The sequence below is a fragment of the Carettochelys insculpta genome, chromosome 2 (assembly GCF_033958435.1).
Source record: "Carettochelys insculpta isolate YL-2023 chromosome 2, ASM3395843v1, whole genome shotgun sequence".
Classification (NCBI taxonomy): Eukaryota; Metazoa; Chordata; order Testudines; family Carettochelyidae; genus Carettochelys; species Carettochelys insculpta.
Genome location: NC_134138.1, coordinates 147,076,791 through 147,104,304, shown reverse-complemented (window position 1 = coordinate 147,104,304; position 27,514 = coordinate 147,076,791). Strand labels below are relative to the sequence as shown.

Sequence of the window (27,514 nt, the reverse complement as noted above, 5' to 3'; positions counted from 1 at the left end):
TAAATTTGATGTATTCATTTTGTGTATGTGTACATATTCTCACACACACATGTACACATATGTATGTATATAGAGAGAGAAATGTTGTTCAATTATATGTGTAAGAATATACATAGACATGCGTATTTCAGTTTTATAACTAAAAAGGGGGCAACCCAGCAGAACGCATGAACGAACCTACTAGTCTGGCTCTAGTCAAAGTTCAGAGAAATATATATCCAAAACAGAAGATTTTTACTTAGTAGGATTGTCAAGTATGTGGAAACAGTTTTTGATTAAACTTTGATTATATACTTGGATTATGGGGAAGAAAGCAAGGGAGTATGATATTTTGCAGATACTCTCTTCTTAAGCTAGATTGCTGCTCAGTTTCCTTGACAGTGATAGCAGTTTGCAAGCAATTCCAGTGGGATGATTCAGATGACTGGAATGTTAAAATCAATGGTTATAACTTATTAAGGAAGGAGCAAGCAGACAAAAGGAGAATGGGAATGACAAGCAATGTAAAAAAAAAAAAAAAAGCATGTATTTCCAAGTCACTGAATACTTAAGAGAAAGCAGTCTTTAATGCTTTATGGATCCATGCCCTAAGAGATTAAGATGGTTAGTGTCTTATGAAGACCCCCAAATCACACTAGGGAACAAAATAAAAGGCGTAAAGCAGCATGATCATGGTGGACTTTGGCTTAAGTGACACATTCTGGAGGTGTCCTGATGCCAGTAATAAAACGTCCTGGAATTTCTGAGAATTAAAAAGTGTTGCATCCATACATGTGGGGATTCTATGTTAGACCTCTGCTTCACAGATAAAGAGGAAGTAGTCACAGAACTTAAAAATAGTGGTAACTTGATCCAAATGATCCCGATTTGATCACATTCAGTTCATAAATACATGTGTACATGATGCTTTAATTAGGTCCAATTTCACAAAGCTGAAAACAATTGCAAGCCAGGTCAGCTGCACAGAAGAATTTAATCGGAAATATATGAATTATAATGGGGAATCTTTTAACAACCTGTTAACGTAGGTGACAAGAAATCCACAGTCGACAAACAGTCATACTGTTTTGTTTTTGTTTTTAAACTGACTTGTTTTTAGAGGTGGGGAGTGAAGGTAGTTATAAAAAAAAAAATGTAAAAATAATATATAGCAAGTGGCAGAAAGGGGAAGTTGATAGTTACCAATATAAGTCAGAAATTAGGAATGTTAAAGGATTGATAAGGAGAGCAAAGGGACAGTTGGAAAAATTTATGACTAGTGGAGTTAAAAGATAAGAATATACATTTTAAAATATTAGGAACAAAAAGTGTCTTTTAACACTAGCATCAACTCGTTAGTAGATGGAAATGGTAGAATTATTAATAATAAGACACAAAAGGCAGCAGCATTCAGTGAATATTTCTCATTTGGAGGAAAGCATGATGTGGTCATATCCTATCATAACACACTTCCTATTCTAGTCATATCTCAGATGGGGATTAAATGGTAACTGCTAAGGTTAGACCTTTTAGAGCAGCACATGTGGATAATTTGTGTTTAAGAGTTTTAAAAGAGCTGGCTAAGGAAATTGCTAGACCATCAGTATTAATTTTCAGTGAGGCTTGGAACACCGAGAAGTTCCAGAAAACTGGTAGAAAGCTGAAGTTGTGCCAACGTTTGAAGTACTGTCTTGGTTAATTATAGGTCTGTCATCGATCCCAGGCAAGATGGTGGAGAGGCTGATACCCTCCTTAACATTTTTACTGAATCCTGTATTAATGTTAAGGCCCATGCACATGGATTTAAGAAAAATAGATCCTATCAAACTAATTGCTTATTAATCAAGTAAAAACACGATATAAAATTAACATGGCACAAAATAAATAGATTAAAAACTGTTAGGTCTCAAAATGTGATTGTAAATGGAACTTTGTCATCAGACAGGTGAATTTCTAGAATGACCCCACAGGGAATGTTTCTTGGCCCTGTACTGTTTAATATTTTTATCAGCAACATAAAAGAAAACACACAATCATCACTTAAAGTTTGCAGATGACACAAGAACTGGGGGAGTGTCACGTTACTGGGTAACTGATTCAGCTAGGAGTCAGTGAATAATCAGCAGAATATGAGCTCTCAGTCCACTACTGTGGCCAAAAGGGCTAATGCAATACTCTCATGCATAAACTAAGGAATTTTGAGTTGGAGAAGATATATGATGTTACTTCTGTACTTCGCAGTGGTACAGCTAGAACACTCCAATTTTATGCACACTATTCAAGGGATGTTGATAAATTAGAAAGAGTTTACAGAAGATTCATAATAGTTACGGGGTGAGAAAATATGCCTTGGTGTTATGGACTCGAAGGGCTCAGTCGGTTTAGTTTCAGCAAAAAAAAAAAAAGTTTTGAGGGGTGACTTGATTACAGACTGTCTGTACCTTCCTGGGGAACAAATACATGACAGTGGGCTCTTCAGCCTAGCAGAGAAAGGTATACCTCAGTGCAGTGGCTGGACATAGAATCTAGACAAATTAAGAACTGAATTAAGGTGTAAAATTTTTAATAGTGATGGGAACTAATGCTTAGGGCAATTTACTGAGTGTTGTGATATATTCTTGATCGTGGACAATTTTAAAATCAAGAAAGGAGGGGCTTTTAAAATGTTATGCCCTAGAAATTGTTCTTGGGAAGTTCTCTGGCCTGTGTTCCAGAATGGTCCCTTTCTGGATTTGGCCGTGTTGGAAATGTATGGATGCTCCCTATTGGGGCTGGGTATTTGTGATTACGTATTAACTACCCTGGGAATTACATGAGCCTCCCTGTCTGGGTCAATATGATGAGCACACACCTAGGCTGGCATGAAAATGTAAAGATGCTTCCTGCTGGTAGTAGGTAGTTGTGTGAGATGCTAGCAGGATGTGTATGTGCTGACACTCTGTTGCGCTGGCTGGCTGGCTGTGCACACTTCCAGGCCAGGCAGGCAGTTTGCAGGTGCTGCTCCTTCCTCAGGCATGCAGCTGACAGGAAGCATTGACTTTCCCTGGGGTGGGAGAATCAAGCTGTGTTCTTTCTGTCTTGAGCAATGTTACCTGTAGTAGAAAGTCAGCAACTGGAATTCAGTTAAACGTCTTATGTGGGTATGTGGCCCAGAATGAGACTCTGTTCCCTCACTCAGAGCCATTAGCTCTTTGTCACAGTAATAGCAATAAAATGCAGTACACAGTTACTGTAATCATTAGAGCAGTGGTACAGGTGTCACAGGTATTATAGTAGTGGCTAAAGACCCCAGCTGGGCTCAGGCCCCCACTGTGCTAGCTATTGTGCAAACACAATCAGAGAGAGCTCCTGCCTTGAACTGAAAACTGCCTAGATACACACACGAGTGTTAGGAAAGCAAAAGTGCTGAGAGATGTGGTAACTTGCTCCTAGTCACCAAGCTGTGGAAGAGCTAGGAATAGAACTCAAGTAACGTGCCCCACAGCCCAGTGCACTGACCCCAAAGCTGCCTACAGTGACTCAGAGATTCCATTGCAAGCAATGGTTGAGTAAAAGGTGCCATTCAAGTAGGCTTTAATCTTCTGACCATGACTACGTTTAAATACTGGACCAAACTATCGTTTCCACTGATGTAAATCTGGAGAAATTGGTGTAGCTGAATAGTTTGTAGCTCATTTCCTTTTCATTTTCACTTAGAGGTAAAAAAATAAAACTTCCTTATTTCGGGGCGTTAAGTCCTTATATTGATGATGATGATGATGCTACTCCTATTTGGTATGGGGGAGACAGTTACGTTATTGCTCTCTCTGCTAAGACTGCCAGCACAGGGTGCATTTTCTGTTGTGGACAACTTTTCACTCAGTGTCTTTGGGCTATTCTCAAGCCATTGGGTAGCCATTCACACAGGCTATGTCTACACTAGAAGCACCTGTCTATGGAAGTTACTGTTGGAAGAGATGTTCTGACTGAACTTCTGTCAACAGATCACATCCTCACATAAAAGTGGATCGTCTTTTGACATGCTGTGTCGATAAAAGGACACCCCGGAGCATCTACACAGCTTTTTTGTCAACAGTTTGTGTTGACAAAACACATTTTGTGTGCAGATGCTCCGTGAGTTTTGTTGATAAAACCCCAGTTTTGGCTACAGAACTCTCTAGTGTAGACATAGCCTTAAGATATATTCATTCAGAGTAGCAACACCCAAGTTTCATTGTTATTCCCTGAAAATATCCAAACCCCCAGTTTACAGGTTGGCTTACTTTTAACTCCTTCCATAGGGAATTGGATGGTCCAGGGCCAAACTATGTGGAGTAGGTTTGTTTGTTGAGAAATTTCATTGTGACATTCATTAAAGTTCAGAAACATGCATACAGTGGTCACAAGGGGAAGTAGCTAGACCTAATTTTTCAGGTGGGACCAATGTCAGGAGAGGTACATTTTCTTGGCAGAAATGAAAAAAAAACCCACCCTTTCTAGTGTAATTTGCATCATATGAGTTATTGATCGGTCATTACAGTATTTGCTGCCAATGCTTATTAAGGGGAGAGGCAAAAATTCAGGTATACCCATACAATGTGCAGTCCATTATTGTAAGTCTTTGCTTCTAATGGTTGTACTTCCTGATAGACTATGCAAAAAAGAACCTCCAACCATATGGTACCTACAGCTGGGTCAGTTAATGATCTGTTTTTCCTGGGGGGGTGGGGTTAGGTATTTTTAAGAACAAAAAGTAGGTAATTTATATCATCCTATATGTTTAAACATCAAATATAGAAGAGGACACAGAGCTAAAGCAGCAGTCATTAATGTTTTTGAGAAACCCTACCAAAAGCTTATTAATTTTACCCTTTTGTACCTTGTTTTATGTTGTATGCAAGATTAGACTACTGCCAAAGATCCTTCAAATGGAGCAAGGTGAGGACAGTCATCTGCTTCAGTGCTGAATTTCCCAAATTTGATTAGGTTGGGTTTTAGCCTTAATATATGGTCTCTCTTTCATGTGATTAATGTCTCCTAATGGATAATTCCATGTATTGTAGTTTGCTTTTATAGGTAGTAAAGGGGGCACTGTGAGGCTTCAATAAAACTGGATTCCATTGAATAATAAATAGAAGTAACAGCTGTTGGGTGAGCCCCCATTTCTTCAGCAGCTTTCTGTAATGGCCGATAAAAGTATATTCTGTTGGTGTAAATGACAAAGGTACAGTAGACCTGGCAAGTTCAAAAAGAAGGACTAGATCATTGGCCTACATGTTGTTCAGTGCAATGTACATGTAATCTTGAGTGTTCTCTGAGCACTAAACTTGATCTCATTTCTCCCCTCCCTTCTCTGTCCCTACCCAATTAACACAACAGAGTGAAAGTAGCAGCAGTAGCAATATCTCCACCATGCTGGTGACACACGATTACACGGCAGTGAAGGAGGATGAGATAAACGTCTACCAAGGAGAGGTCGTGCAAATTCTAGCCAGCAACCAACAGAACATGTTTTTGGTGTTCAGAGCCGCCACTGATCAGTGCCCTGCAGCCGAGGGCTGGATTCCCGGCTATGTCTTGGGGCATACCAGTGCAGTCATCATTGACAACCATGATGGAACAATCAAGTGAGTGTCTGGGCTTCTTCAGAAGAGAAGAGGGTTTGCACCTGTTTTGTGTTACTTGGATTTATGGTAAAAATTAAAATTAAATCAGGATTTGAGCTGTCTCAACTGAAAGCTTGTTCATTTCCAAAAGGATGCGGACATCACATCTGATAAATTCTTGGAAGATAATCTTATCTGTTTTAGTATCAGTAAAGCTGATTTCTACATTAGAAATTTGTTGTGGTAAAAATGTATTTAAAAAACCCATGTAGGTATTTTCTTTATCACAAATGTTGCAAGTAGCAGCCATTGCTGTGTTTGAGAGTTCCCATGATTTTATGAAGGATTTAGCTTTATAGGTAAGATTTCACAAATTACAACACCTCTTACTGATCCTTTCATTTTTTTTTCCTGAAGCTGTAAGCAAGGCAAAATGTCTCTCTTACTTATTCTTCATCCTTCAATTTTATAATTTTTTGCAAAATATAGACTGAGATCAAAATTGATACTTTTAGCATGAAGGGTCAACCAGGAAATCTTTAGATTTGATGGAATATTTTGTGAGTTTCCTTTACCACTCCCGTACTCAATGGGATTGGACTCTTCAGTCTTTTCTGTTGGATGTTTATGGACAAAATTTCCCAGTGCAAGTGAAGTTAAACAGCACAATGCCATGTTGAGGGTTCAGAAGAGCTGAACAAAATGTTAATGTTCTGCCTTCAGGAAATCATCATCTTGGCACACAGCACTCCGTTTAAGGAAGAAATCTGAGAAAAAAGATAAAGACGGCAAAAGGGAAGGCAAGCTAGAAAATGGATACCGCAAATCCCGTGAAGGACTTGCCAATAAGGTTTCCGTGAAGGTAAATGCTTTAAGGGTGTGGTATTTCACAAAAATTGCCCTGCAGGTTAATTTTAAATTAGTGGGTTGAATTCATCTCTTGTATAAAATCATGGAGTTGCCTGGAATTAGACCAAGGAGGAATTTGGTTAAGTGCCTGTGGTTCTTGATGTTATTTCTCCAAATACAGAGCATGTGGAAGTGCCCCTTCAGTTGAGGCTGTAGTGACGTTCCAAAGTTGCTATGGGGAGAGCGGCATCGGTGCCAAAATACTCAGTTGCAGGTGCTTCTGTGCTTTTGTGGGTATGGGTAAAACCTATCAGCAGGCTAAATTGCTTCCATTTTAGAAGATTTGAAATAACATTGGTGGTAAGAATGTTACTTAGAAGAAGTAATCAATTCAGTTTTTCCTTTTTTCAGCTTCTCAACCCCAGCTACATTTATGATGGTAAGTTGCTTTAATCATGAAAAGCCATAGTAACTACTCGTTTGCATTGTGTCTGCTGATAGATCTTTTGAGTTTAGGACAAACCACTCCTCTTTGTTTCATCACCAGTAATAGCCACTTACGTGATGGGACAGTCATCATGATGTGATACAGGAATAGACTATATTGTATCTTAAAACTCTGAGGTCTTTTGGAAAAGGAAGACTGTCCATGAAGCATGTGCTTAATATTATCTTAGATTTAAGAACTGATCCTTCCATTGGAACTTGGGGCATATGTCCACAATTAAATAATAACAAATAGATACTGTTCTCCAGTACATACCTTTAAGAAATGGGCAAAGATACCACTGCTAGCAAATTCCCACCCCCTCCTTTCTGCTCTCTCCCCGGAATGGTTTACGCCTTGGGTGGACATTGCAGGGAACAGAGAGGTCTTTTAATGAACGCAGAAGGCTGGTAAAATCCAGGCCAGTGAAATCCAAGATCTAGAGTTGGGAATCCTTTCCCAAGAATGTTGTGCCTCCATTTCCCTCACCTTCAAATCTAGGAAATAGTAACAGGAACACCTCAAATGAGAGGGCAGATCAGGAAATGGAAGCAGCGCCAAGGTCCCATCCATACTGGATGAAGATGACACCTTGTATCACATCTACAAGCAACAAAAACTGTGTGTTAACTGAACTTTGCCAACATCAGTTATTAGATTGACTGACTAGAGGATTCTGCAGTATGGCTTCTGAGTAGCCTTTACACATAAGTTCTATTCAATAATCCAGTTCTAAGGTGGAAATTATGTGGCTTACTCTGGGCCAGATGGTGAGGAGAACTTAATTTTGTAGGTGTCTCGGTTATCCCTTTGCATCCCTTGGGGTTACTCAGGCTCATCCTGACATGGGTTTGGATTTTGGTATCAAATTAATGGAGTAACACGTGCTAACACTTCTTTAGAGGACTTTTTAAAACCCTGAAACCTGAGCATATCCATATAGAGCACTCACTGCATTATTTATTCAGGAAACTCACTTCACGTAGGGTTTGGTTTTCACTTAAATCTTTGTGAGTAGTCTAAGGGTTGCCCACATTCCTACAGAGTGAGAGAGAGACTAATTAAGAAGAGTAGTCACGGAGAGGAAGCTATGTTAGTCTGTATCTTCATGAAACAAGAAAGCAGTCCTATAGCACTTCCAGATCCACAAAAGCACTTCACCTAATAAATTATGTTGTTAGTCTTTAAAGAGCTACATGACTGCTTGTTTAATTAAGAAGAACTCTGCAGAGTGTTTAGTCTAACCTCTTGACAATATAGGTTTCAGTTGGATGTGTGAAACAAGTATTTCAAGGGGAGAGGAAAGGCCCAAAAATTTATAAATACAGTGCTTTATCTTGGAGTAGTGGGAAGGCAGGATGAAACAGGTTAATTTCAGAACACTTATTATTTTTCTTCTTCCAGTTCCCCCAGACTTCATAATACCATTGAGTGAGGTCACATGTGAGACAGGAGAAACCATCGTTTTTAGGTGTAAAGTCTGTGGTCGCCCCAAAGCTTCAGTAACTTGGAAGGGTCCTGATCATAACACCCTAAGCAATGACAGTCACTACAGCATCTCATACAGGTATGGCTGTGTGTTCTTTTGGCTCTGAGCATTCTGAAGGAGGGAGTTCTGTTGAGAGCAGAATAACTTGTTTTCCTTGCAAGGCGGGGCATTGTCTCTAGTGCCATTTTACTCTTTACATTATACCCACCCCCTTCCACTAAATGAATAATTTTTGTGCGAATTCCTGTTTGTGTTTTTCCTGCATGTAATAGGCTTTAACTGCCAGTCCTCTAGTTTGCTGCTAATCCAGAAACTATACAAGCCACGTTGGGTATGTACATGTGCATGCATGGTGGGTATGTTTGCTTGGCACACGCTCACTAGAAGTATCTTCACACTTCTTGAAAATCTCCAGCATTAACTATAGTCTCAGCAAGCAGCATTAATGCAGGATTTGTTCTGTCAAAGTTCTAGAGCAGGGACTGTAGGGAAATGTAATGGGGTGTAGCTGACTTAAAGGTTTTGTAATGAAATATTTCATGCCTTTGTTAAACTGCAAAGGAATCACTGCTGGAGTGCCTCAGCTTCTTTACTCAAAGCATTGTTGTTTTCAAAACAAAGGATGAGTGTCTGGAATAACCATGTCAAGTGTAGCCAGTTTTGAAAAAAATCAGGTGCAAGAGTTTTTAGATACTGAATCACAGGGCTGGAAGGGACCTCAGGAGGTCATCTAGCCCAGCCCCCTACTTCAAGCAGGATCAACCCCCACTAAGACATCCCAACCAGGACCTTGTCCAGCTGGGACTTAAAAACCTCAAGGGATGGAGAATCCACCACCTCTCTAGGTAACACATTCCAGTGCTTCACCACCCACCTGGTGAAGTAGTTTTTCCTAATATCTAACCTACACCTGTCCCTTTTCAACTTCAGACCATTACTCCTTGTTCTGCCATCTGACACCACTGAGAACAGTTTCTCACCCTCCTTTTTAGAGCTTCCCTTCAGGAAGTTGAAGGCTGCTATTAAATCACCTCTAAGTCTTCTCTTCTGTAAACTAAACAAGCCCAAATCCCTCAGCCTGTCCTCATAGGTTTTGTGCTCCAGACCCTTGATCATTGTTGTTGCCCTTCGCTGAACCTGCTCCAGCACATCCACATCCTTTTTATACTGGGGGGCCCAAAATTGGACACAGTATTCAAGATGTGGCCTCACCAGTGCCGAATAAAGAGGAATAACTACTTCCCTAGATCTGCTCGAAATGGTCCTCCTAATGCACCCCAGCATGCCGTTAGCTTTCTTGGTTATAAGGGCACACTGTTTACTCATATCCAGGCTTTCATCCACCATAACCCCTGGGTCCCTTTCCATCGTACTGCTGGTGACCCAGCCGGTCCCCAGCCTGTAACAATGCTTAGGATTCTTCCGCCCCAGGTGCAGGACACTACACTTCTCCTTATTGAACCGCATCAGATTTCTTTTGGCCCAGTCCTCCAATTTACCCAGGTCCCTCTGGATTCTCTCCCTACCCTCCAATGAATCTACCTCTCCCCCTCGTTTTGTGTCATCCGCAAACTTGCTGAGGGTGCAATCCAGTCCCTCATCCAGGTCATTGATAAAGATGTTGAATAACACCAGCCCCAGAACCGAGCCTTGCAGCACTCTGCTTGAAACAGACCACCATCCAGCTATTGAGCCATTGACCACTACCCGTTGGGCCCAACCATCAAGCCAGATTTCTATCCATCTTAGGCTACGTCTACACGTGCCCCAAACTTCGAAATGGCCATGCAAATGGCCATTTCGAAGTTTACTAATGAAGCGCTGACATGCATATTCAGCGCTTCATTAGCATGCGGGCGGCAGCGGCGCTTCGAAATTGACGAGCCTTGCCGCCGCGCGGCGCATCCAGACGGGGCTCCTTTTCGAAAGCACGCCACCTTCTTCGAAGTCCCCTTATTCCCGTGAGCTCATGGGAATAAGGGGACTTCGAAGAAGGTGGCGTCCTTTCGAAAAGGAGCCCCGTCTGGCCGCGCCGCGCGGCGGCAAGGCTCGTCAATTTCGAAGCGCCGCTGCCGCCCGCATGCTAATGAAGCGCTGAATATGCATGTCAGCGCTTCATTAGTAAACTTCGAAATGGCCATTTGCATGGCCATTTCGAAGTTTGGGGCACGTGTAGACACAGCCTTATAGTCCAAGGATCCAATCCATATTTTCTTAATTTATGGACAAGAATGTTGTGGGAGACGATATCAAAAGCCTTGCTGAAGTCAAGGTATATCACATCCACTGACTTCCCCATGTCCATGCTTGTGGTTACTTCTGCCTGGCAATTGTTGTGGCTCCATCACACATAATTTTTGTTTGTTTCTTCTCCCCTGCTGCTGTTAGAGACTCCCACAAACTAGGAGAACTGGCGAACTGGTTATGCACAAAGTGCAGTCAAATGCACAAAGTAAATATCCTGAACAAATAGGGAGGAAATAATACTGTGGTGTTTATAGAATAAACTTTCCAGTATAAAAAATGTAAGTGGTCCTTGCCATAATGGCAAGTGAAAATTTTAATGTGAAAGTGAGATTTTTTTGCTGGTTAGATGTCTGTCCTTTCCAACAAGCACAGTCCCCACTTCTGAAGGCCTAAAACTGGAATAGAAGGGGGTTTGCAGGGCATAGGCTCGTTGGCAGACCTGAATAAAAAGCTGATAACAAGTGCTTAAACCTGACTCAAAGTGTGGTTACAGTCTTCACTTTCACAGACACTAAATCTATTTGTTTTTGGTATCCTTGTTTTTTTTTTTTTAAGAGAGAGCGATGACTATTGAATGAACTAAAAGTAATACTAATTAAATGCTTCAAGTCCTTTAAAAAATTGTGTTTTCTTAGTACTAGATGATCAAGCAACTACTGTGGCAGAAAATTTTATTGTTTTATGCAGTTGGCAGATATGCAAGTGTGTCATATAGCCAGCCTGATCATCTGTTAGCAGGACAGTACTCCTGACTTTGTGGGAAGGAGGATGGGACTGATTTCTCTGCTAGAGGGCAGTGTTAAAGGGTTCTGTAGGGGACTTTCTAACACAAAAATGGCTATAAAATGGGGACTGTAGGATGGCAGGAGAAATGGGAAATTCCAGAGGGTGTGAGGAGTGGGAGTCCAGTCATCAGATGAAGACTGACTCTAATCTGAGTCTGCAAGATGTCATTCTGAAGTGCTCAGAGCTAGGATGTGCCATAATTTAGTGGAGTTGGTTCATGTGTATTGTAAGAGTGCCGATTTTTAAATGTAAAATGCATTGAGAAGAGGAATCATAGAGCTGGAAAGGACCTCAGGAGGTCATCTAGTCCAGCCTCCTGCCTAAAGCAGGATCAACCCCAACTAAATTATCACAGCCAGGATTCTGTCCAGCTGCAACTTAAAAATCTCTAGGGAGGGCGATTCCACCACCTCTCTAGGTAATGCATACCAGTGCTTCACCACCTTCCTGGTGAAATAGTTTTTCCTAATATCCAACCTACACCTCCCCCTCTGTAACTTCAGCCCATTGCTACTTTTTCAGCCATCTGTCACCACTAAGGTCAGCCTCTCTCCATCCTCTTTAGAGCTCCACTTCAGGAAGTTGAAGGCTGCTTTCAAATCACCCCTCACTCTTCTCTTCTAGAAACTAAACCAGCCCAAATCTCTCAGCCCCTCCTGATGGGTCATGTGCTCCAGCCCCTTAATCATTTTCATTGCCGTCCACTGAACCCTCTCTGATGCGTCCACATCCTTTCTATACTGGGGGGACCCAGAACTGGACACTGTACTCCAGATGTTGCCTCTCCAAAGCCAAATAGAGGGGACTAATAAATTTTCTAGATCTACTGGAAATGCTTCTCCTAAAGCACCCCAACATGCCATTAGCCTTCTTAGCAACGGCGGCACACTGTTGACTCATATCCAGCCTCTCATCCACTGTAATCCTCAGGTCCTTTTCTGCTGCACTGCTACTTAGCCAGTCAGTCCCCAACTTGTAACAATGCTTGGGATTCTTCTGTCCCAAGTGTAGGACTCTGCACTTATCCTTGTTGAACCTCATCAGATTTCTTTTGGCCCAATCCTCCAATTTGTCTAGGTCACTCTGGAGCCTATCCGTACCCTCCAGTGTCTCTACCTGTTCTCCTAGCTTAGTGTCATCTGCAAATTTGCTGAGGGTGCAATCTATCCCCTCATCCAGGTCATTAATAAAGATGTTGAACAGTACTGGCCCCATAGTTGATCCTTGGGGCACTCCACTTGAAACCATCCACCAAACAGACATTGAGCCATTGACCACTAGCTATTGGACCCAATTGTTTAACCAGCTTTCTATCCACCTTATAGTCCATGTGTCCAATCCATACAGTAAGGTCTCAGAGTATGCAACCCTGTTCTTATGTGGCCGACCCCCGGTTCCTACAGTAAACCCTCGAAACGTGCAATTACAAGTTGAGTTTATCTCGGATTACTGCAAATCAAGCACAACTCAAAATCTTGCTCCCCCACACCTGGCTCAAGCCCCTGGGCCCCACACAGCCCCAGTTCAGCATCCCCTCCCCCCGGCTCTGCTCACCACCTGTGCACGGCTCCGGTTCACCTCACACCCCAGTCTCTGGCTCCAGCTCCCCACCCCTCAGGTGTGGCTACAGCTCAACCTCTCCAGCCCCCGTTCAATCCCCCCTGCTGGCTCACCACCCGTGCACAGCTCCAGCTCAGCCTCCACCGCCACGCCTGGCTCTGGCTCCAGCTTACCACTCCCACGCATAGCTCCAGCTCAGCCCCCTTGCCCTGGTTTAAACCCCCCCATGCACAGCTCCGGTTCAACCCCCTCCCAGCCCTAATTCAAACCCCCCCGCGTGCAGTCCCAGTTCAAACCCCTTGTGCTCCTGTTCAGACCCCCCATGTGTAGCTCTGGTTCAAGCCCCTCACGGCCCAGCTTATCACTCAAGCAGGGCTCTGGCTCACCACCCCCGCATGCGGTTCCGGCGCAACTCCACCCTTTGCCCCCCCTGCAGCCCTAACCCACCCTAGGCTTAGCCCCCCTGGACCCCTCCCACAGTCCACTCCCTCCAACTCACGGCCAGGCTTAACCCTCCCCAACTGCCCCCCCACACACACACACACACCCCAGAACTTATCTTTCTGCTGCTTCCCGACTGCAGAACATGTGTTCTGCCAGGGAGAAAGCTGGACCCTCTCTTACGTGAAATTCAAGTTACGTGCGTGGAACGGAAACCTCACATAAGTCGAGGGTCTGCTGTGCTTCCTTAACTTGTGGGCAAAAATGTTGTGGGAGACTGTATCAAAAGCTTTGCTGAAGTCAAGGAATAGCACATCCATTGACTTCCTCATGTCCACAGAGCCATTTACCTCATCACAGAGGCTAATCAGATTGGTCAGTCACAACTTGCCCTTGATCTACTCTTGATCACTTTCCCCTCTTCCAAGTGCTGCAAAATGGATTCCTTGATGATCCCCTCCATGGTTTTTCCAGGGACTGAGGTAAGGTTGATCACTCTATAGTCTCCTGGATTGTCCTTCTATACTTTTTTAAATACGGGCACTACATTTGCCTTATTCCAGTCATGCAGGACCTCTCCTGATCTCTATGAATTTCCAAAGATAATAGCCAAAGGCTGTGCAATATCTGCCAATTCCCTCAGTACCCTTGGATGCATTAAATCCAGATCCATGGACTTGTTTGCATCTAGCTCTTCTAAATAGCTCTTAACCTGTTCTTTCCCCACTGAGGACTGCCTACCTCCTTCCCGTACCGCATTGCTTAGTGCCTTAGTCATGGAGCTGACCTTGTCCGTGCAGACTGAGGCATAAAAAGCATTGAGTACTTCAGCTTTTCCCACGTCATCTGTCACCAGGTTACCTCCCTCATCCAGTAACGTCCCCACACCCTCCCTGGTAACCCTCTTGTTGTTAGCATATCCGTGGAAACCCTTCTTGCTGACCTTCCCATTCCTTTCCAACTGCAATTCCAATTGTGCCCTTGCTTTCCTGGTTACTCCTCGGCATTCTCCAGCCATACATTTATACTTCTTAGTCATCTGTCCAAGTTTCCACTTTCTATACACATCCTTTTTCAATTTAAGCTCACCGAGGATTTCCCTGGTAAGCCAAGCTGGTTGTCTACCATATTTGCTTTGCTGATTACACATCGGGATGGTTTTTTCCTGTGCCTTCAATAAGACTTCTTTAAAATACTGCCAGTTGTCCTGAACTCCTTTCCCCTTCGAATTAGCTTCCCATGGGATCCTGCCCATCAGTTCACTAGACTTCAAAATAGGCCATGGAACTCACTGATGGACTCTCGTGTGTTTTGCAGTGATTTAGGAGAAGCGTCCTTGAAAATCATTGGTGTGACCACAGACGACGATGGTATCTATACTTGTATAGCTGCAAACGATATGGGTTCAGTTTCATCTTCAGCCAGTCTACGAGTTTTAGGTGAGTTTCTCTGTTTTCACCTGATAATGTTTCCATCAACTTTGGATTTCATAGGATGGCTATCAGTTATCCAGAACACATAGAAATCCTGGCCACTGAGTTCATAGCATTTAGAGTGGATTCATGACACCCTTTTCACAGGAGAAATATTCCTTCAGTAGTAGCCTTAGCATGGCTGGACAGAAGTGAACGAGTTTGGAGCACCCCCAGATGGTAAGTTGGTGTGGAGAGAGTTGAGTTTACAGTAAACCCTTGATTGAATGGACTAATGGGGGGCAAGGGGTGTCCGCTAATGCTGAAAGTCTGTTAAATCTGAATCTGCGGGTCTGGAGGCACCTTGCAAGGCGCCTTAGGGAGCATTCTGTCAGCTGTGGCAGCCCCAGCGGCTCTAGTGACATTGGCAGCTCCTCCAGCCCCAGCGGCGGCAGTGGCTCTGGTGAGTCGCCAGCATTTTTGTGGGGGAACGGTTGGCGGACAGCTTCTGTTGTTTCTGAAATCCATTAAATTGAGTTCTGTTAAATCGAGGGTTTACTGTACTAGTTACTGGTGTGGTTCCCATCTTGGTCCACAGAGGTCCTGTAGTGTTTTCCTTGTCACGCTTTGCAGTCACAGTGGCTACATATATCAGGGGAGATCCATGTTGAAATGATATTTTTAAAGTCTGTGTTCTTAACATTGGAGGCAAATTGGGTCACTCAGAATGTTTCAAATCCAGACGAGATCAAACACTAGTACCATGTCCCCTCTAAACTCTTTTTGCAGCTTTCACTCTCAATAGGAAAGTCCAAATGCTTAGTGGGAGATTTTTCTTCATCTCCCTATGTCTCAGATCCAAAAAATCATACAGATCTCTTTACTGAGCCGAACACTATAAAGCCAAATCTTACTTCAGGTTCTGATATAAAACAGATTTTTAAAGTATGTACATGGCAGGTTAAAAGAACACTAACACTGTAAAAATTACTGCTCTGCTTGAGGATCTTTTATTTACTGTGGTTACTTGTCACTGGTTTGTTTACTTTATGCCTTTGCCAACATATAGATAACAGCTTCAGCAGTTTGCTAACGTACTTCCCTTTTTTAAATGGGTCCTCCACCCTGCAATGGGGAAACGAAAGGCATTTTTAAAAGTATGAGAAACTAAGTAAGGTGGGAAAACTAAAATCAGGTGGCTTAGACAGGAGTAGTGCCTGTATGTACTTAAATCATTTTTTAAATTGTCAGTCATGTTTTGTCATTCATTTGAATTAATACAAACCTCTTATAGATGTCTATTTTGTCCTCTGTCTTTTCCATCAACTGAAACAAAAAATGAAATACAGCAAGAATTGGTTATCCTACCCTTGATACATATGTGCCAGCCAATGTAGGGTCATGTGATGTAGATGATAGAAAAACAGAGGTGTTCTGGAGACGTCTGGAAGCTTAAGTCTAAGCTCTGAAAGAACTGATCTCTCCAATATCAATCCCCCCTATTCTTCTGGCTGCTTCTTCAAACCCACCAGGTTTATATCTGATAGGTCACAGCCAGCTAGCCTTTGTCCGAGCTTGAAATTATAAATTCTTTGGGACGTGCCGTTCATGTCCATTCCACTTCGTGTGTGTGTGTGTGGCTTCCCACGTACACAGATGCCAGAAGCTTTTTTCCTCAGTGGTGCCCCTCCACGGCACCCAACCCTCAGTTCCTTCTTGCCACAAGTGATGGTGCAACGCAACTGGTGTGTCTTCAGCCATTCTTTGGCTATTCCTTGTTCTCTGCTGAGGCAGTTTTCTTTTGTGGATAGTTGTTTTTAGTAGTTTCCCTTAGTAGGAGTACTTATAGCTTTCATTGTGCTGGATGGCATGTCCCAATCTCCAGGCTTCAAACCTTGTGAAATGTACAGGCATCCAGTGCGTCTTAGTGAACTGTACAACAGTTGCCTCAGGTGTTCCAGCGAGGAGCACATTAGTGATATGTGCCCAATTTGCAAATTGATTCTGACCCAGATCAAAAATAAATGGGATGTTCATTTTTGGGCTCTCCTGATGGAGTCACCATTGAGCCTGGCTCCAGAGTAGAGGTCAGACATGGCCTCATGTACCATTGGTTTGGTGCACAGTGCCCCTCCGGTGCCATCCTCCAGCTGACACCACTCACCCTCGCCAGCCCTGGATTAAGAAAGGGAAGGCTTTGAGAAAGGGATGTTCTCCTTGCTCCTATAAAGGGAAGAAGAAGCTGGGAGAGGAACAAGGACATGTGATGGGTGGCTTGTCAACTCCGTTGAGAAGTCAAGCTTTAGGTCAAGTCCAGCAGCCCATCCCATCCCTGCCCATCCCTGGAGGTGCTGTTGACTCCAGAAGCCCTGCTGGTAGTGCCGGCTATAGTGGAGCTGCCAGTGCAGGTGGTGCTAGTGCCCACATGCCTTGGTCTCGAGGCAAGTCCATCTGGGTGTCCTTTAGAGCTTCACCCCCAACTTCACTGTTCCCCAAGTCGTGGTCCAGCCTGCCACCACTGCCCCACACAAAGCTTCCAAGCATCAGACGTGGGGGAGTCAGGCATTGCGGACACCCTTCTTGGTCCCCTGACTTAGTATGTGCTGAGGCATGCACCCTTCAGCAAGGGCACCGAGATGAGCCATTGGCATTTGCAAGACTTCCAAACTACTGCTGGGACCATTCTAGAGAACGATGGACATCAGTCTTCTTCGCATCAGCACCGATCCCTCTCACGGCAGTTCTCACAGTCTTGATGTTCATCTGACCATTGGTCTCATTCAAGTTCTTCGTCCCATTAAGGTCCAGGCATCAACTGCACGAGGGAAGGTGTAAATCACCAGGTTCCCATCGCTGACCACCCCTCCACAACCAGCTTCGAGGTCTTGTGATAGAGATTCTTCACAGCTGAGAGAACCTTGCGCACAGAGCTGTGCTGTCCATAGGGCAGGTCAGGGTCACTAACCCTAATGCAGGCCCCACACTTCGGGTCCCCCACGGAGCACAGGGACTAGTGAGGGACACGGCCCCAGCAGCAGTTGTCAGGCTGTCCGCACTCTCAGAGGCAGCAGCAGGAAAGGGAGCAGCCAGCCCCAGTGCATGCATGACTTCGGAAGCTGGCGTGGAGGGTTTTGTGTGTACACGGGACAGCATATGGAGACTCTGGTCTCTGAAACACACCTTGCTGGTATCACTGCCACCAGGGCATGGAACTTGAGCTTCCACAGATATCTGTCTGTATCTGTCTGTCAGATGCAGTTGTGGGCTGCAGAGCACCCCTAGCCTTTGGGAATAGGGAATAAAGGGAATGCCAATATTCAAGCGGAATTTCTTCCAGTGCTCCCAACTGCAACAGTTCCTGAAGCTGTTGCAGAGGTAGACTCTTGTTAAAGAGATCCCTGAAAAAGGATTTAGAAGGAGAATGGGGGTAGGTGAGTGGAAAGGAACTGGAAAGTATAAACCTGGGAAACATACGCAGGACCTGTGGTCCAAGCCCAGAGGAAGTGTGAATGGTGGTATCCAAATGAGGGGTACGGTGGGAAATTGGCTCCATAGGGAAACCCAGGCTGCGTCTACACGTGCATGCTACTTCGAAGTAGCAGCGCCAACTTCGAAATAGCGCCCGTCACGGCTACACGTGTTGGGTGCTATTTCGAAGTTGAAATCGACGTTAGGCGGCGAGACGTCGAAGTCGCTAACCCCATGAGGGGATGGGAACAGCGCCCTACTTCGAAGTTGAACGTCGAAGTAGGGCACATGTAGATGATCCGCGTCCCGCAACATCGAAATAGCGGGGTCTGCCATGGCGGCCATCAGCTGAGGGGTTGAGAGACGCTCTCTCTCCAGCCTCTGCGGGGCTCTATGGTCACCGTGTGCAGCAGCCCTTAGCCCAGGGCCTCTGGCTGCTGCTGCGGCAGCTGGGGATCCATGCTGCATGCACAGGGTCTGCAACCAGTTGTCGGCTCTGTGGATCTTGTGTTGTTTAGTGCAACTGTGTCTGGGAGGGGCCCTTTAAGGGAGCGGCTTGCTGTTGAGTCCGCCCTGTGACCCTGTGTGCGGCTGTTCCTGGCACCCTTATTTCGATGTGTGCTACTTTGGCGTGTAGACGTTCCCTCGCAGCGCCTATTTCGATGTGGTGCTGCCCAACGTCGAAGTTGAACGTCGACGTTTCCAGCCCTGGAGGATGTGTAGACGTTATTCATCGAAATAGACTATTTCGATGTAGTGTGCATGTGTAGACGTAGCCCCAGTGTGTCATCCGTGGGTGTATTGTCACAATGATTTCCTTGGCTTCCTCTTTGGAGCGGACTGCACCTGACTGGGCTGAGGGCACTGGCTGACTCGGTTGTTGTGTATAGCCTTTGCTTTTCTTAGCCAGGGGCTCCTGGCCTGGCTGGATCCCTGGACCCAGATGTTGCCGGGGTTAGAAGCTCTTGCAGGCTGTGGACGTACAGCCCTGGGGTCCTTAAAATAATATGGTGGCCATTGAAAGGAAGGTCCAGCAGAGATGGCTGAGCCTCCGAGACAGTCTGGAGAGGAGGAGCCAGGTCGCTGCATGCCACTGTGGACACTGTGAAGTCCGTGCCACCTGGAGGGCTGTCATGGCCGTGACCATCTCCTCTTCGTTCCACACCCCTAATCATTTTTGTTGCCCTCAAGAGGGAGAGAGATCTTGGAGTCACTGTGGATAATTCTCTGAAAACATCTTCTTAATGTACAGCAGCAGTCCAAAAAGCAAACAAAATGTTAGGAATCATTAGAACTGGGATAGAGAATGTATTATTGCCTCTATGTAAATCCATGGTATGCCCCCATCTTGGATGCTGCATACAGGTCTCGTCGCCTCCTCTCAAAAAGATATTTTATTGGCTTTCAGAAAGGTTTAAAGAGTGCCACAAAAATATTAGGGGTTTGGAAGGTGCCATGTGAAGAGAGATTAAACAGGCTGCAACTTTTCAGCTCAGAAAAGAGGCGACTAAGAGGGGGGGGCGATATGATTGAGGTCTCGAAAATCATGGCAGGCATGGAAAAGCTGAATAAGGAAAAGTTATTTACTTGTTCCCATAGCATAAGAGCTAAGAGTCACCAAATGAAATTAATGGGTAGCAGGTTTTAAACTAACAAAAGGAAGTTTTTAGTCACACAGCGCATGGTAGGCCTGTGGAACACCTTGACACGGGATGTTGTGAAAACCAGGACTTTAACAGGGGTTCAACAAAGAACTAGATACATTCATGGCGGTTATGTCCATCAGTGGCTATTAGCCAGCATGGATAGGAATGGTGTCCCTACCCTCTGTTTGTCAGGCTGGAAACAGATGACAGGAGAGGGATCACTTGATGATTACCTGTTCTGTTCACTCCCTCTGGGGCATCTGGCATTGGCCCCGGTTGGAAGACAGGAAGCTGCTATAGATGGACCTTTGGTCTGACCCAGTATGGCCGTTCCTAATGTTTTTCAGACTTCAGTGAGACTTCAGTCACCAGCCCTGTGGCCAACTTCTTGCATCATCACTTGTGTGATGACCTATAGAACAGAACTAGATGTGAAGGGCATTTCTAGGCCATTAGAATATTATTTGTTCTCCATTATGGAAATGAAGTCTTATCAGACCATCAATAATGGTCAATCAAAAGAGCAACTTTGTCCCACAGGGGTTGCTGAAAATCACTGGAGCACCATAACAGGCCCGTCGCCCTTCCAGGATATATACACTCTACCCTCAAACCAAAAAAACAGTGGCGAGTCCATCATGAAGTAGTATTTATCCCTCCAAAATCCTCTCCCAAATAATGCATCATTTTCAGAGTTTGTCCAACATACAGCCAACTGAAGTGGTCCCATGGTTGTCATGGCAGCCATGAAATTCTGAGGAGTATCCCTTTGTAATATGGGTTGTTTAAATTAAGGCTGAAAATATTTTTTGTATTAGAAATAATGCTACTTGTATTTCCTTGAAGGTCCTGGTAGTGATGGGATCATGGTAATCTGGAATGACAACTTTGATTCCCTGTACAGTGAAGTGGCTGAGCTTGGCAGGTATGACTTACTCATACCATTTTATTGGGAAGGTTGGAAAGTTCAGCAAATGTGAATGTTGGTCTCTGAAGAGTGGAAGAGAAGTGTCAAAGTATGACGTTGATTCATATTATTTCATTTTGAAATCTTCTTGACATTTACAATTATTTACTGCAGAGTCAAAATCAATTGTTCACCCTGTTAAGAAAAGTAACATAATGCTAAAACCCTGCTGTAACTGGATTACATAGCTTAAACACAAAAGCAATTTTGTTTGTGCTGTAACGTTATGCATTGGCCAAGTTTGAGGGTATATGCTCTGCATGTGTTTTATGAACAATGACACAATTCGCCAAATGATTGTATGTAAATGCTCCATACAATTATACAGCACTCCTTTAGGTAAGTTTATTAATCTTTCCAACAACCACCTTCCTCCAATTATCACTCAAGAATTTTAAAAAAAAATGGTCTGGCAGCTACTACATAGATGGATTTCATAAATGAAAGTTTGCATTGCTTAGTCGTACTAGCTAGCTATCAAGACAAGTTTTCTAGACTACTAATAATATTTTATTTTTGAATGTAGTCAAACTACTTTATGCCCTATAGAACATAATAAGATTTGGCCTAGTAATTTTTTTTTACAGTTTCTGATTCTTTAGGATTGCCCTCAGCTAATTCTTATCCTTTTTAATTGTGTTCCAGAGGCAGATTTTCTGTCGTTAAGAAGTGTGATCAGAAGGGAACCAAGCGAGCAGTGGCCACTAAGTTTGTTAACAAGAAGTTAATGAAACGAGACCAGGTTACCCATGAACTCGGAGTCATGCAGAATCTCCAACATCCCCAGCTCATTGGCCTTCTAGACACCTTTGAGACTTCCACCAGCTACATCTTAGTGTTAGAGATGTGTGTGAGCTCTAAGTAACATCAGTTTATATATATAATTTTGTGTGACTGATTCCTTATACCTGGGTATTGTAGTCATTTGTGAATGATTTTGTAGAAGTTCAAGATTTCACAAAACTTCTAAAATCCTGGAGCTCTCACATTCTATTTTTAGAATTGTCAATATTGTCTTAAGTTTTTCCAAAATGTTCTGCCTGTATCCGTAATGGAAAGCAGAGACCCTGGTTGTTCACAAGAACCAATTCCTCCATCTAAAATCACCTGTCAATAAGATCCTATCCAAAGGGTTCAGAAAGGAAGGGGAAGGATGATCATTGTGATACAGATAATCCTATGAGTTGACTTCCTCTGAAGCTGTGTAAGTGGCTCTGGATGTGGCTGTACAGGAGTCAGATATGAATGCAGTAAATGTTCTAAAATGCTGCTGGGCCTGAACTTCTCATCTCACCTCCACACATTATTCCTTTTTTCCTGAAGCTGCAGTCTACCACATTTCAGTATAAGCTGTACTAGGTGGTGGAAAGGAAAGTTTTCCATAGTATCCGAATAAGGTCAACAATTACATGCGTCCCAGCCCAGTGCCTGCTACCCTCCTCCTCATTCTTTCCCTCTGTATTGATGCAACACGAGTCTTAAAGGTTCCATCTGTAATGATGTTTGACATAGTGTTCAAAGGGGTTCAAAATGCAGGTTCTCCACAGGATTAATATAAATATGGTGCCCAAGACATTCAGTGGCATTGGGAATGTTTGTATCTCAGATTGGGCATCAAAAATCATGATTATTGAAAGCCTGTTGATCCCAAAGAGCACAGAATTTGTCCTTTGACTTCAGGAAAAATAAGGTTAAACTTGTGTTCAGTAATGGCAGCCATGGTTCACAAAGACTGACTTAATTGATGGTGTTGATGTAGATAAGGATAATTGAATTTGAAAACACTTTTTAGATATTAAAAGTGGGAGATACAATTTTAAATTGGTGATGTTGTAGTGTTACAATGAAATGTAACCCTTATACTTCAATAGGGCTGACCAAGGTCGCCTTCTAGACTGTGTTGTGCGATGGGGGAACCTCACAGAAGGCAAGATCAGGCTCTATCTGGGAGAGATTCTGGAAGCTGTACAGTATCTTCACAACTGCAGAATAGCACACCTGGACCTAAAGGTGAGGCGCAGGGGGTACACCTGGAGTGTTCTACAAACAGAATGCACTTTTTGGGAGGCAGCTGCATGCTACGTACAAGCTGGGGTTTCTTAGAAAGCTCTTGCCTTTGAGAGCTGTGCAGCCGTTGCTCCATCCAAGAGTATAAGAAGTGCTTGGAATTGCCCCCATGCACTCTTACCTGTTTTCAGCCACTGAAGTAAAAAGACTTAAATTCCTCCGCATCTTTCTGCTTGGCTTGTTGGCTGGTCATGTTCACCTTCGTTATGGTCTGTTTCCCTTTAAATGGTAACAAATTGTTAGCCTTTGTATCGCGCACTGTTGATTTGTTTGCTTTGGGCAAGGGGATGCGGGGAGTTTGCTATGGAGATTATTTTTTCAGCTTGAAGCAGCAGACTATAATATTTACATTGGATTCAAAGATTGCTGCTTCTGTGGCTCCAAATTCTCCTTTTCTGTTTTTTATACTTCAACAGAGGTGCTTTGGTGAAGAGCACCTCCTGGATCCTTGTTCCATCCATTTCAGTTTTGCTGTTTGTATGTGATCCATTTTGGTGGAAGAAGCCTTCTGGGTTTCAAGGTGGATTTGAAGCTTGTTATTGGCCCTTTCTCCCACCCAGTCATGGTTTAGATGAGGAATTCTGGTGCCAAGAGGCCTTGGACTCAATTCTGCAGATTTCACTTTTGAGAGGAAAAGAAGAGGGGAAAAAAGAGACAGTCCTGTCATGCTCCAGGTTTCCCACTCATCTTCAAAAACATTAGCTTGCTTTAAAAAAAAAACTTTGGCTTGGTCTGTGTTTGTTGTGGGCCCCAAAAGTTAGAGATTTCTAGTTGTTTCTAGGCTAGGATGGGGAGGGAGGCTTGGCTTGGCTCAGCTAGGCTTGGTGACTGAGGGGAGGGAGAAGGCTGTCTGAGGATTTGGTGATTTAAAAGGGCACGGGGCTCCCAGCCGCTGCTACGTGGAAGTGACAGGAGTCCTGGACCTTTTAAATCACTACTGCAACCCTGGATGGCTCATGCTGCTTGGCACTGAAGAGCTAGCTGGGGAAGGCTAGCCTAGAGCCAGCCCCCCACTCACACCTTGCCCAGGGCCTGGCAAAGTCTGTTGGCCGACCCATGCACAGTTGAATTCCAGAGTGGAAGTCTACTTGAAATCCAGTTACAGGTAAGTAACTTTAGGTCAAAACACAATAAAAATTCCATCTTTCTTCAGTGCTTTTAGAGGGTGCTTGAAAGAGTTCCTGTGGCTTACATAGCGTATCCCTAAGACTGATTTAAACTTCAGTTCAGTTTTTCTGCCTCTATATTGTAAAATGAATGGTGACTCAAAAACAAGTAAATGTTAAGAAAAAAATCTGTGACTTCCTGCCCCAGTCTTCAAATACATACTATACATTGTTTTTCTGTGTCGTGAGGCAAGTTGTCAACAAGTCTTATATAGACAGTGTTAGTGAAAAGTTGTTGGGCCTTCAGACTGCAGATTTACCGAGTTTCAGGTGTTTTTATGGAGCTCTGCAGAACTCTTGGTCTGAGTGGGCTTTTGCAAACTTACACAGTACTGTTTCCTACGTGATGACTGTGCAAGAACTTGATGATTGCATCACACTTGATGATCACATCCTCCAAGATACCACAGACTGTTATAGAATTATTTGGAGACTTTGGGGAGCTTGATAAATCCGTGTAGGAGCTTTGGTGAGCTAACTCCGTTAATCCACTTTGTAAATATTTGCTGTGATCTTTAACTGCCCATGCTGGCTGGGAAGAAGTTGACAAGGGCTTCAGATGTGTGCTTATTTGAGAGATGAATATGATTTGTCTCTTTGTATTTTCTAGCCTGAAAACATTCTGGTGGATCAGAGCTCAGCGAAGCCATCGATAAAACTGGCTGACTTTGGAGATGCTGTCCAGCTCAATACCACCTATTATATCCACCAGTTACTTGGGAACCCAGAGTTTGCAGCTCCTGAAATTATCCTTGGAAACCCTGTCTCCCTCACCTCAGATGTTTGGAGCATCGGAGTGCTCACATATGTCCTTCTTAGTGGCGTCTCTCCTTTCCTGGATGAAAGCGTAGAGGAAACTTGCCTGAATATTTGCCGCTTAGACTTTAGTTTCCCAGATGACTACTTCAAAGGAGTTAGCCAAAAGGCCAAAGATTTTGTATGTTTCCTACTTCAGGATGACCCAGCTAAGCGTCCTTCAGCTGCAGTGGCCCTTCAAGAGCAATGGCTGCAGCTGGGGAATAGCAAAAATGTTGGCAGCATTGACATATCCAGACTGACTTCATTCATTGAGCGGCGAAAACACCAGAATGATGTTCGACCCATTCGTAGCATTAAAAACTTCTTACAGAGCAGGCTCTTGCCAAGAGTTTGACCTCACTTGAAATTCTCTCTCATTCTCTTTCACCTGCCAATCCTACTGGAGATAGAAATCTCCCACCAATCAGCTGTTGACTTGAATTTTGGAGAATAAAGCAAATAGAGCCAATCAGCTGCTAGAATGTTCGTGTGAAAATGCATTCCGAGTAAACCTGCACACAGTAGTACTTGGGACTAGCAATGCAAACTATGCTGAGGTGGAAGACTATATAGCATTGTACTCTGTGAAAGGCAGTCAAGAGTGTTACAGTAACAGTGTTCTATTCAGGTTTCTGCAAAAAAAAAAAAAAAAAGACACTTTTTTAAGAAAACTAATAGAATTTTGCAAATGAACTTACCTATCATTTTCAAGATTTGTTCAAGGAAATAAATGCCTGTGTTCAAAGCGCTGGTATTGATGAACAAACATGAACAAATATCAAATCGCACCTGGAGAAGACTCACCAAACTGGCTGCCCATTGATATGGCCTCCATTCATGTCAGTTTTTCACTTTCATCCTAGAGCTTTCCAGTTGCCTCGCCTGTATGTATCTCACAATAGCAGTGCACTGAGATCAGACGCTGCTTTTAAGTGCATCCAACCTCAAAATTTTTGCATACAAATAGAATGAATTGTTTTGCTCTGATAAAATGTAGGCCTTACTTGTATATAGACTGTTACCTGCCTTTGGTCTGTAATTTTTCTCCCCCTCTCTCTCCTCCCTAAATGGTGGTATACCACTGTGCGGGTCTTCGGTCAGGTCAGCCCATGCTGTACCATTCACAAAGGACTTTGGATTGGTGCCCAGCCTGCCAATCTGATTATCGAGCAGTATACAGCAGGATGAAAATACTGTAAATGCACTCATTTGGGATTTTGTTTATTTCATATCATGTGCAATGTTGTGGCTTTAACATTTTATGCAACTATTTATGAGGACCTCTGTTGTAACTGTAATAAATATATAGAAAAAGCACATACTTAGTACGGCGAGCTTCATGGTTTTCTTTGTGTGTTTGGGGTTTCTGGGTGGGTCAGGGAGGGTATATTGTATCACACTGTCATTAGTTTAAGATGAGATTTTAGCATAAAACTTAGCAAAGAATCTAGTGAGTTTTAAGGATTGTAAATAAATAAATTAGATATGCATAAGCTGAATCACAAACTGGATAAGAAATAGGGTGACATTTTTTAAAAAATTTATTATTCTACTATTCAAAATGCCAAAGTATTGCTTTCCCAAAACCAATCTCAACATTTACTACTTTTTAGAATTTTCAAAACTGCTTTTATTGCTTTCTGTACAATAATTGAATGAAATACATTCAAGGAGTTGTGGTCGTATGACCTGATGCATAATGTAACAGTGTCTTATGTAATTATTTTTTAAGATTGAGGTAATATTAACATGTGATGAAATATTTAGAAAAAAAACAGAGTTGGTTTTCTTTGCATCAAGGAGTTGACATAGATGTGTTGCACCTATGTATCTCTGTGCAAAACGGCACGTTTAAATAAGGAAATGAAGCCTGCAACCCACACTAGTTAGATATAAGTCTTAAGCCAGAAACTGGGTTTGGTTACTTCTAAGCTTTGCCACTTCCATTGTATTCTATTTATTCCTTTTTGTTTGTTTGTTTATTTTTTGTTTGTTTTGTAAAGTTGTACAGAAACTTTTTAAAAGAACTGAATTCAAGACTGGATGTGTAATTCATACCAACTTCGTAACATCTTGTTTGTGTTATTTTCTTCTATTATTTCAGTTAAATTTTTACTTTTATTTTGCATGTACATTTCTTTGTACAGTGATGTCATGTCTTTAAACAGTATGTGATGTAAATATTTTATTTTGCCATCAGTTATTTTTAAAAAAAATTAAACATATTTGACATTTGTCTGATCTCTCTTGTTTTAAGACCTAGTGATCTAGGTCTTGTTATATTTTAGTGATGCCCTACACTGAACCTATAGTATGCTTCATTCCTATCAGATGAGATTTAAATTGCCTAGTGTCTGTACTCTTTTTTCAGAGGCCTGGCATATGCCCCACAAAATATCATTTGCCCCTATAGGAGTTCATTATAGGCATTGAGTGCATTGGGGCATCCTGCTCTTGTAACATGATTAGATAACTTTATTAGCTACCTTTCTGGGATTTGCTTGTCACTACAGTATATATTATTAGAGCAAATACAACTGTTGCAACCAGACTTCACCCAATTAAGG

At 43.1% G+C, this 27,514-nt stretch overlaps 1 protein-coding gene across 2 annotated transcripts in view; it reads left to right on the top strand.

Annotated features, from left to right (window-relative positions):
• TRIO (trio Rho guanine nucleotide exchange factor) overlaps positions 1 to 27,181 on the top strand; it is a 527,884-nt gene extending 500,703 nt beyond the window's left edge. The window contains exons 49-57 of one of the 2 annotated variants that reach the window (XM_074987837.1): positions 5,338 to 5,585; positions 6,288 to 6,426; positions 6,825 to 6,852; positions 8,305 to 8,467; positions 14,741 to 14,862; positions 20,796 to 20,874; positions 21,562 to 21,762; positions 22,788 to 22,926; positions 24,760 to 27,181. In XM_074987837.1, coding sequence (XP_074843938.1) covers positions 5,338 to 5,585; positions 6,288 to 6,426; positions 6,825 to 6,852; positions 8,305 to 8,467; positions 14,741 to 14,862; positions 20,796 to 20,874; positions 21,562 to 21,762; positions 22,788 to 22,926; positions 24,760 to 25,302 — 1,662 coding nt within the window. In that variant the 3' untranslated portion in view covers positions 25,303 to 27,181. Of the gene's footprint in view, positions 1 to 4,864; positions 4,897 to 5,337; positions 5,586 to 6,287; positions 6,427 to 6,824; positions 6,853 to 8,304; positions 8,468 to 14,740; positions 14,863 to 20,795; positions 20,875 to 21,561; positions 21,763 to 22,787; positions 22,927 to 24,759 lie in introns of those variants that run through there. The other variant, XM_074987838.1, reaches the window with a different exon arrangement.
• The last annotated feature ends 333 nt before the right edge of the window (positions 27,182 to 27,514 follow it).